Below are 11,037 nucleotides of genomic sequence, written 5' to 3'. Positions count from 1 at the left end.
AATATCAGCTATCTCTAAGCTAGAACTAATTGTTTATTTTTTGGTTGACTTCAGTCTCAATTCATAGAACAAACACAACTCGAAACCAGCAATTAAAAAATAATATTCCCTTTCCTCTGATTGATGTGGGAGCTGGGATTAGAGGTCATGCAATTATCTCTCATCCTTATCAGGTAGAAAGGGTTTTAGTTTATTGAACTTTCTCTTTCTGTCTGCATTCTGTGTTTCCCATCAGACACTTTTGGAAGTTTATTTGGTCTCTTCACTCTTCCTCTGGGATGAACAGACAAGAGTGACAGAAAAGCAGCGAGGAAAGGAAATGACTGGCAAACCATTAAAGGTCGTTTGACAATTTCTTCATTTCATTTCCTCCTCGAAGTTCACCTGGGACTCCCAAATATTTTTTTTTTTTGTCTGTAGCTGTGGCCCAATGTAAAATAGGAACTGGAGCCACGTGTTGCAATCCTGTGGTATTGTGGTGGCGGGGAGTGTTTATAAGGCACCCCTTTCCTCTGTAGACTTTGGGACCAGAACTTTGTTTCCTTCACATCACAAAGCCAACCTTCAGCTGCAGAGAAACGGTGAGAACTCCTTCCTTCTTCACTCAGCTGGCAGATAAAGCTCAGGAAACTTTGACATGATTTATTTGGGAGTGGATTGGAATAGCTTTGGGATATTTTCTTCAGGGCTTTATTTATATCCTCACACTCAGCTGTCAGATAAAGCTAAGGAAAATTTAACATGATTTATTTTTATTGGAATAGTTTTTTGGGATATTTTCTTATGGCAGAGTTTATATCCCCATAAGGTTTAGCACACATTGTACACATGTGAGTATTGCTGGAGCTGTAACCTGTGTCACCAGGAAACAACAATCCTTTTATTGGAGCAGAATTGGTGTTTCTGGGCTGGGATGTTCCAGACCCTTTTTATGGCAGCTCAGCTCTGTGCCATTGGCCTGCCCTGCCTGGGGCTGCCCCTGCTCAGGTCCAGAGTCCTTCCAGGAGTCACCTGGAGATTGGCAGGGAAGGATCCGGGGCTCAGAGCCAGCCCTGCAGCAGTGGGGACACCAAGGGACACCAAGGGACAGCAGCCCTGTGCCCTGTGCTCAGGTGAGACCCCACCTGCAGAGCCTCCTGCCCTGGGGTCTCCAACACCAGCAGCACCTGGGGCTGAGCCAGAGGAGCCTGGAGCTGCTGCAGGGCTGGAGCCGGGCTGGGAGAGCTGGGGGGGCTCCCCTGGACAGGAGAGATCCAGGAGAGAGATCCAGGGAGAGCTCAGAGCCCTGCCAGGACCTAAAGGGGCTCCAGGAGAGCTGGGGGACTCACCTGGACAGGAGAGAGATCCAGGGAGAGCTCCCAGCCCTGCCAGGACCTAAAGGGGCTCCAGGAGAGCTGGGAATGCTCCCCTGGACAGGAGAGAGATCCAGGAGAGAGATCCAGGGACAGCTCAGAGCCCTGCCAGGACCTGAAGGGGCTCCAGGAGAGCTGGGGGGGCTCACCTGGACAGGAGAGAGATCCAGGGAGAGCTCAGAGCCCTGCCAGGACCTAAAGGGGCTCCAGGAGAGCTGGGAATGTTCCCCTGGACAGGAGAGTGATCCAGGGACAGCTCAGAGCCCTGCCAGGACCTGAAGGGGCTCCAGGAGAGCTGGGAATGCTCCCCTGGATGGGAGAGGGGTCCAGGGAGAGCTCAGAGCCCTGCCAGGACCTGAAGGGGCTCCAGAAGAGCTGGGGAGGGACTGGGGACAAGGATGGAGGGACAGGACACAGGGAATGGCTCCCACCAAGGATGGATGGGATTTTGGGCAGGAATTGTTCCCTGGCACAGCTGGGGCTGCCCCTGATCCCTGGAAATGTCCCAGGCCAGGCTGGACATTGGGGCTGGAGGTGTCCCTGCCATGGATGGGTGGCACTGGGGGGATTTAATGTCCCTTCCAACCCAAACTGTTCCATGATTCTGTGATTCCCTGAACATTGGGAGCTGGAATATTCTCATTTCTGAAGTGCTCAGGCACTCACTGGTGTTGTTCAGAGACTGACTTTATTTGTGATTAATTTTTAATAAACTTTTGAGATGGGGAGGGATGCTCTCCCCCATCTAGAATGTGAATAATTTCCATGCAAATTGCTGTTTTCATCAACAATCTGAATCATGAAGCTTCTCCCTCCAAGCAGCAGAAACTTTTGTGCTTTGGAGGTTTGAATTGTGATGAATGGAAGGGAAGGCTCAAGTCCCACTGCTCTCCCCCAGTCTGAGCTGGTGTTTTGATGTCTGAAAGTTCAGTTTCAGGTTTATGAAGTGTGGTGATGAATGTCATGTTTCTGTGACAGCGACTTTCAGAAAGAAAATGAATCCTTCTGCTGGAAATTCCAGCTAATCCTGCCTGAAATGTGAGAGTGCAGTGAAACAGGGCACTGCTAATAGGATATTCCACATTTCAGAGCTCTTTTCCAACCTAAATGATTCTGCAATTTCTGTCCAACAATAAATGGCTGTTCCCTGAGCCTTGTGCCCCTCTCTGAGCACAACAGGAGCTGCTGCCTGTCCTGGACACCCCCAGACACTTTATTGGGCACAGATCCAAGGGCACTGGGTGGTTTGGGACAGGATTTGGGATGCTCAGGACAGCAGGAGCTGCAGATTTGCACAGAACACACTCTGCCCTCGAGGAATCAGGAGGGCTACTCCCCTTTCATTGCAAAAGGAGGGGTTTGGGAGGAAAAACCACCTCAAATCATTTAATTTTTTGCATTCAGCCTCCCACAGTAGTTAGAATGAAAATTATATTCACCATCTCTTTCTTGAAGATATTCTATTTCTGTTAATTTGGTTTAATCTCCAGTTTAAAAAGGTCTGGAATAACTGTAATTAAAGTGTTGGTGCTCCCAGGAGTTATTTGGTGTTCCACAGAGAGTTCTGAGGGTGTTTAGAACAAATTCAGAATAAAAATCCATTTATGCACTGGGGATAGAGCAGCAATGATCCCACTCCAGCCAGAGCTGTGGCACCAAAGCCAGGAGGAATTCTGCCTGAAACTGCTCCCAAACTCAGCCTGGAGCTCAGGGGGGTACCAGAGCCAGGACTAGAACTGGAGCACCCAGATACTGGAGCCAGGACTAGGACTAGATCTAGGATTAGAACTAAGACTAGAACTGGAGCAATCAGATACTAGAACTAAGACTAGACTAGGACTAGAATTAAGACTACAACTAGGACTAGAACTGGAGCAGTCAGATACAAGGACTAGGACCAGACTAGGACTAGAACTAAGACTACAACTAGGACTAAAACTGGAGCAGTCAGATACTAGAACTAGGATTAGACTAGACTACGACTGGGGATGTCAGATATTAGAACTAGGACTAGAACTAAGGCTAGAACTGGAGCAGTCAGATACCAGAACTATGTCTGGAACTAGGACTGGAACTGGAGCCATCAGATACTAGAAGTAGGACTAGGACTAGGACTGGAACTAAGGCTAGGACTGGAGCAATCAGATACCAGGACTAGGACTAGAACTGGAGCAGTCAGACACCAGAACTAAGACTAGATTAGGACTAGAACTGGAGCAGTCAGACACCAGAACTAGGACTAGGACCAAGACTAGAACCAGGACTAGGGCTGGAGCCCTGAGGAGCTGCTGACTCCAGCTCTGCACTGAGCTCTGGCCCTGCTGTCACTCACTCAGAGATGAGGACAAAACCCAGCAGAGCCCTCAGCAGCTCCCTGGGCTGGCCCAAGCCCTTGTTCTGATGATGAGCTGGACCTAAGCTCAGCTTTGGCAGGATGGAACTGGATTCCCATTGATCCTTGGTCAGGGGGAATCTGGAATCACTGAGGACCAGCCCAGACCCACTCACACAATTCCCTCTTAGCTTATTTAACTCACAGTTAATATTTATATTATTATACTTTTGATTCAATGACAAACACTTGTGACCTGCACTGCAAGATTTTTTATTTAACTAAAAACTGCTACTTGAAATCATGAAGAAGGAAGGAGGAGAAGGGAAGAGACAACGCCCAGGAACATTCATCTTGTCTCATACCTATTACTAAAATCTAAAACTTTAAATTTAAAATTTTCCCCATTGAAATTACACACTTTTATTCTAACTACACACTCGTGACTTTATCACTCAAATTGGGAAGGATTCTTTAAAGCAGTGTAGCTCTGGGGGTGAGTGTCAGAAAGCACAGAAAGAACAAAACTCCCAAGGGGATCCAAATCCTGGCTCCAGCCCCAGCACAAATCTGATTTTCCATTTTTATGGAAGAGCTCCCAGAATGGGGGGATGTTCCTTTGTGTCCTTGTCACCCTGCCCAGCCCAGGCCGGTTTTGGAGCACACTCAGCCAACCTCAGGAAGGTTCAGGAAGTTTTTTCTGTCCCCCTGCAGATGTCTCAGCTCCTCTGTGCCTTCCTGTCCTTGCTCTCCTTCGCTGCCCTGCTGGAAAGTGCCCAGTGGAAACTGCAGGAGAATGGTAAGGAAATCTTCACTCAGATCTAAAACTTTGGAATTATAATTGTGGCCACTAGCACAGGATTTGTTAACTCCAGTATCTCAAGCCAAGGTTACATATTTATTAGTTTGACAATAATTAATTGGAGTTAATGGAAAAATATTTAAAAGTCCTAAAATGTCTTCCAAAAGCATATTTGCAATATTTGCTTTAGCAACTGTTTTATTTCCTCTTCCTTCTCCTCGTGTTCAAAGTCTCAGTCTGGATGCAAAAATTGTGACTTAGGGAACAGCTCTAAAAAAAAAAACCACAAGGGAAGAATTAATTGTGAACAAGAAAATTGTGAACAAGAAAATATATTTCTAAATATATATAAACTAGAAATAGTTTATCAACTTCTCTGGTAAAGAACTTAAATGTAAATCCGTTTGTAAAATTACAGGATAGGTAATAAATAATTATTTTAAATAATTTATCTGAAAATTGGGCTAAATTCAGATTGTCCTCTCTTTCAATGACCTTCCCCCACATCTTTACATTAAAAAGAATATTTCTCATTTATCCTGGAAGGGATTTAGAGCTGAAAGCAGCAAATCTGTTTGTAAACTTGGAGAGTTCCAGACTTCCTAGAGCTGAGTATTTTCTGCCAGTTTAGATTCTATATGGAGCAAGTTTCTCAATTCCATACTGAACAAGTTTCTCAATTCCATATTAAACAGTTTCCCAATTCCATATTGAAGAAGTTTTTCAATTCCATACTGAACAAGTTTCTCAATTCCATACTGAACAAGTTTCTCAGAGTTTCTCCTTGGTGGTGCCTGGGATCCAGGCAGAGCTCCCTGGAGCTGCAGGGGAGGGCTCAGCCCCCAGTTCTGATTTTTCCTTTGCCATTCCCAGTTCTTGTCATAGAATCCCAGTGGGATGCTGAGGCTCCAGCCACCAGCGTGGAGCTCACCTGCAACAGCTCAGAGGAAGAAGTTTATTGGGAGAAGGACTCAGAATGGAAACAGGAAGGGAAGAGGCTGACAGCTGCAGTGAAGGAGTTCCCAGATGCTGGCAATTACAGCTGCCTGAGCCAGCAGAGCCACAGGGTGCTCAGCTCCCACCTGCTCCTCATCGCCAAGATCAACTCCCAGGGCAGGATGCTCAGGTGGATCCTCAAAAGCTTCAAAGGTACAGCCCTAAAATGCTGGGCTTGTCCCCTCTCAGCTCTGTGCAGGCTCTGGGAAATGTCCTTGGAAAGGGAATTCCTTCAAAAGTTTTGCTGACAGGGGCAGGCAAATCGTGGCTCCTGAGATTTGGGCAGTGCAGCACAGGAATTGGGATTGATTTGGGATTGATTTATTTGGGATTTTCTGTTGTGGCTCCTGAGCTCTGGGCAGAGCAGCCCAGGAATTGGGATTGATTTGGGATTGATTTATTTGGGATTTTCTGTAGTGGCTCCTGAGATTTGGGCAGTGCAGCACAGGAATTGGGATTTATTTGGGATTTTCTGTTGTGGCTCCTGAGATTTGGGCAGAGCAGCACAGGAATTGGGATTTATTTGGGATTGATTTATTTGGGATTTTCTGTTGTGGCTCCTGAGCTCTGGGCAGTGCAGCACAGGAATTGGGATTGATTTGGGATTGATTTATTTGGGATTTTCTGTTGTGGCTCCAGAGCTCAGGGCAGTGCAGCACAGGAATTGGGATCTATTTGGGATTTTCTGTCATGGCTACTGAGATTTGGGCAGAGCAGCACTGGAATTGGGATTTATTTGGGATTTTCTGTTGTGGCTCCTGAGCTCTGGGCAGAGCAGCCCAGGAATTGGGATTTATTTGGGATTTTCTGTCGTGGCTCCTGAGATTTGGGCAGAGCAGCACAGGAATTGGGATTTATTTGGGATTTTCTAGGCTGATAGGGTGGAGGGGTGGGAGGAATTGGTTTGGCAAACCAGGGCTGTGTGACAGCAGCCAGGGAAGGGCTGGAGCTGTGTCTGGGGAGGGTCAGGGTGGATTTTGGGAAAGGTTCTTCCCCCAGAGGTGCTGAGCACTGCCCAAGCTCCCCAGGGATGCCCAGGCTGGATTTTGGGTTGGAGCTGGACTCCACCATCCCTGTGGGTCCCTCCCAGGGCTCTGGGGTTTGACAGAACCAGACCTGACCCAGGTTTGAGGTGCTCCCATCTCTCCACTCAGGACTAAGCCTGGGACAAGCCTGGGATGTTTTGCATTTTCTGCATGGACCTCACTCATTTGAGTCCCTCCAGGGAATCTGAATTTATGAATTCCTTCTCTCTGCCTTGGCCACTTTGGCAAAGAAGAGAAAATAACTCCTGGTTTTTTCTTTCCCTGTCTAGGGTCCAGTGAGACATTTTTGAAGTGTGAGGCAAAGAACTACTCTGGAATTTTCACATGTTCCTGGATGACAGAAAATAAGAGCCCAGATGTGAAGTTCACCATCAGAAGCCTGAAGGGGTAAGAGCTGGCACTTCCCTTCACAGCCTCCCAGAGCAGCCCTGTGCAGGATTTTAGGGGCATGCAGACATGGGAAGATCTCTTTTCCAAGTCTGAACATCCCCAAAATGTTTTGAGTCATTACTGGGACAAAGTTCCCTTACTGAGGGCATGGAAGCTGCTCAGAAATGAATAAAGCCTTGAGAAAGGAATGAGTCCAAGTGGGCTGGAGCAGCCCCTGAGTAACTTAAGCAGAAGAGAGAGGAAGTGGAGCCAGGCCAGACAGAGCTCCCAGTGCAGAATGGAGTGGGAGGCTGCCCCCAGTGCAGAGCACATGGCCCCTGAGCTGGGGAACCCTGCAAAAACCTGCAGGGAAATGGGTGCTGGGAACCCTGGGGGGATTTCCTGCCTCCCACTGCCCCAGGGGGTTCTCCAAAACAGGGGGTGCTCCAGCAAAGGTCACTGGAGGAGAAACACCAAGGGTTCAGGGGCTGGGAGCAAAGCCAGAGGCAGCCCCAGGTGGTGCTTTGGTAGCTCTTGGTGAGTCCCAAATGAGATTTCCCAGCCCCAATTTCTTCAGCAGGGTTTGGGACAGGGCAAAGCACAAAGCAGGAAACTGGAGCTTGCCATGGGATGGTGGAAATGTGAAATGTGAGCTCCTGGTTTGGGTTTAAATATTAATTAATTCCTTGAGCTGAGGCAGGGTTTAATGAATGACATGAATACATCCCACAGTGCTGGGAGTGGGACAGCTCCCACTGACCCTTCCTGCAGCAGACAAAGTGCAGGAAACCAAAACATTTCCTCAGCTGTTGTGGTTATGGCAGCACATTCCCAGTACAGACCCAGCACAGGGCAGCATTCCTAAACCAGCATTCCCAATACAAATCAGTATTCACAAACCAGCATTCCCAGCACAGGGGAGCTTTCCCAAACCAGCATTCCCAGTACAAATCATCATTCCCAGTACAGAGCAGCATTCCCAGTACAAACTAGCATTTCCAGTACAAACTTGCATTCCTAAACCATCATTCCCAGTACAAACCAGCATTCCCAGCACAGGGCAGCATTCCCAAACCATCATTCCCAGTACAAACCAGCATTCCCAGCACAGGGCAGCATTCCCAAACCATCATTCCCAATACAGGGCAGCATTCCCAGTACAAACCAGTATTCACAAACCAGCATTCCCAGTACAGAGCAGCATTCCCAATACAGGGCAGCATTCCCAAACCAGCATTCCCAGTCCAAACCAGCATTCCTAGTACAGAGCAGCATTCCCAGTACAAATCAGCATTCCCAAACCAGCATTCCCAGTCCAAACCAGCATTCCTAGTACAGAGCAGCATTTCCACTACAAACCAGTATTCCCAAACCATCATTCCCAGCACAAACCAGCATTCCCAAACCAGCATTCCCAGCTCCTCTCCTGCCCTTTGCAGCCCCCAGGGGGACGTGTCCTGCAGCAGCCCCGTGGCTGTCACCGAGGGGGCCCTGACCACCTACACAGCCCAGTGCCAGCAGCAGAACTTCTGTGCCTTTGCTGAGGAGCACCAGCCCCTGGAGCTGCTCCTGGAGGCCATCGACGTGGTGGAGTACGAGAACTACACGGCCAGCTTCTTCATCAGGGACATCAGTGAGTGGGGGCTCAGCCTGGGCTCTGCTTTGCTCAGGGACATCAGTGAGTGGGGGCTCAGCCTGGGCTCTGCTTTGCTCAGGGACATCAGTGAGTGGGGGCTCAGCCTGAGCTCTGCTTTGCTGCTTCTTCATCAGGGACATCAGTGAGTGGGGGCTCAGCCTGGGCTCTGCTTTGCTGCTGCCAGCTCAGGGTCCAGCCTGGGAACCCCTGCCCTGGGCTCTGTAAATGCCACCAAGCCCCAGTTCCAGGAACAGGCTGCAGAGGATGAGGAAGTGGAGTGGAGTGAATGACCTCGAGTGGCCCGACAGCCACAGCTCCTGGGTGTCCCCAGAGCAGGGACCTGGCTGGGAAGGGCTCTGTGGGACAGAATAATCCAGATTATTCCTGGCTGAGAACTGCTGCAGGCTGTGGTGCTTCCCCATGGGCAGCCAGGGCGGGTTCATGGGAGGGACAGGAGTCAGAGGGTCTGAGTTGGGAACATGAGGCACAATCCCAGGGAAACAGGTTTTCCTAAATGCATTAAGGTCAGCAGCTGCTGAAGATATTCCTGTGTGTCTCTGCAACCCTCCAGGCCAAAAAAAAGAAGGATTTTATCCAGACTGAGTCTAGGAATGTGCTTGATTTTTCCACAAAAAGCACCCAAGGCAGTCACTGCACTTCAAGGCTCCCAAATCTCATTCCCATAAAACCAGCACCCCTAACACACCAATACTGACATTCAATTGCTAATATGAATTAATTCTCTGTGTTTTCTCTTGCAGTAAAGCCTGACCCCCCCCAGTGCCAGTACGTGGCCACCAATGGAACGGTGACCTGGACATACCCCAGAACCTGGAGCACCCCAAACTCCTACTTCCCTTTGACTTTCAAGGTCAAAGTTAAAAAAACAAGGAAACACAAATACCAGGTAGAGACACAACATCTGAGACACAATTTTCTTGCCTGAATGGTATAAATAAATTTTTGTATGCAAGAATAATGAACTAAAAATTAAAAATATGATGGTGAGCCCCAAAAGCAGCAAATTCTATCCTGGCAGAAAAATCCTTTCCCAGATCCATGAGCAGGAAGATCCCTGAGGCAACTGAGGACAGAAAATCCTGTCCAGCATTGCATAGCTGTGTTTACTAATTCATTAGGAGGCCTGATGTGGGAAACTCCCAATTTCCAAACCCAGAACCCCAGGATCTGTGACTCCAATTTCCTTGTTCACAGCTGGGCAGCTCAGACTTTACAGTGAATTGGAAATAAGAGCTCAGTCACTCACCTGGAAACATTTCTATGGTTTTTTTCCCCTTGATTCCCAGTTCATTCATGGCATTAATTAACTGTGCCAGGGTTCAGTCTCCAATGTATGTCCAGTTTGTTTTTGGGCACACAAAGGCTTGGAAAAGACCTGGGAGAAGCTTTGAGCCCCAGTGCTGCCCTTCCTGTGCCAGCTCTGAGGAAAGCAGAGCCATGGCATGCTCAGCCCAGTGTTCCAGGGCTCAAACCAAGGGAATTGTTCCTGCTGGGGAATGCCCCAGCCCAGCCCAGCAGATGGGGCTCAGTCCCTGATTTCAGCAGCCTTGGCTCCTCCACCCCTTCAGGAGGGAAATGCAGGGCTGGGGATCCTTGCACAACCCCAGTGGGGGTTTAATCAATTCAGCATTGATCCTGCCTTTTGGGGATCCTGCTCTAGGACAAGGAGGAAAACCCAGATAAACAAACCATCCCTTTGTTTAATGAGTGTTTAATTTGGGGATTGGATCATTTAGAGCACCAAGCTCAGTGGGTTTGGGTCATTTACACCCTCAGTGGGTTTGGGTTATTTAGAGCACCTCTCTCAGTGATTTTGGGTGATTTAGGGCATCAGTCTCAGTGGGTTTGAGTCACTTTGGGACATCTGTCAGTGGGTTTGGGTTATTTAGAGCACCCAGCTCAGTGGGTTTGGGTCATTTTAGGCACCAAGCTCAGTGAGTTTGGCTCTCTTTGGGACATCTGTCAGTGATTTTGGGTTATTTAGAGCACCAAGCTCAGTGGGTTTGGGTCACTTTGGGGCATCTCTCAGTGGGTTTGGGTCATTTAGAACACCCTCTCAGTGGGTTTGGATCTCTTTGGGACACCTCTCCCAGTGGTACCTGAGCCCAGACTGCCCCAGCCCCAGGACTTTGGGACCCCTGGGTGCAGTTGGAGCTTTTGGGGCAGCAGAGTGGGCTGGGGGCTCTGTGCCCCTTGCTGGGCTCTGAGGTGGCTCTGAGGTGGCTCTGAGGTGTCTCTGTGCCCCTTGCTGGGCTCTGAGGTGTCTCTGAGGTGGCTCTGAGATGGCTCTGAGGTGGCTCTGAGGTGACTCAGGTGTCTCTGTGCCCCTGCTGTGGCTGAAGCAGTGTCCCTGTCCCCAGGTGTACGACACTGAGGAGCAGTCCCTGCAGCTGCCATCCCCTGGGCCAGCAGAGGTGTGGGTGCAGGCCAGGGACTGCTGCTACCTCTCCTCCTGGAGCGAGTGGTCCCCTCTGTGCAGGTAA

General features: G+C 49.1%; 1 protein-coding gene across 1 annotated transcript; it reads left to right on the top strand.

The window, feature by feature from the left end:
• Positions 1-4,398: 4,398 nt before the first annotated feature.
• IL12B (interleukin 12B) lies at positions 4,399-11,037 on the top strand. The gene is made up of 6 exons (XM_033073453.1): positions 4,399-4,483; positions 5,360-5,635; positions 6,798-6,915; positions 8,337-8,530; positions 9,295-9,440; positions 10,915-11,037. The coding sequence occupies exons 1-6, from the start codon at positions 4,399-4,401 to the stop codon at positions 11,035-11,037; spliced, it is 942 nt and encodes a 313-aa protein (XP_032929344.1).

This window comes from Catharus ustulatus, chromosome 15 (assembly GCF_009819885.2).
Source record: "Catharus ustulatus isolate bCatUst1 chromosome 15, bCatUst1.pri.v2, whole genome shotgun sequence".
Classification (NCBI taxonomy): Eukaryota; Metazoa; Chordata; class Aves; order Passeriformes; family Turdidae; genus Catharus; species Catharus ustulatus.
The sequence above is the reverse complement of the archived record's forward strand: the minus strand, read 5'-3'. Positions and strand labels throughout refer to the sequence as shown.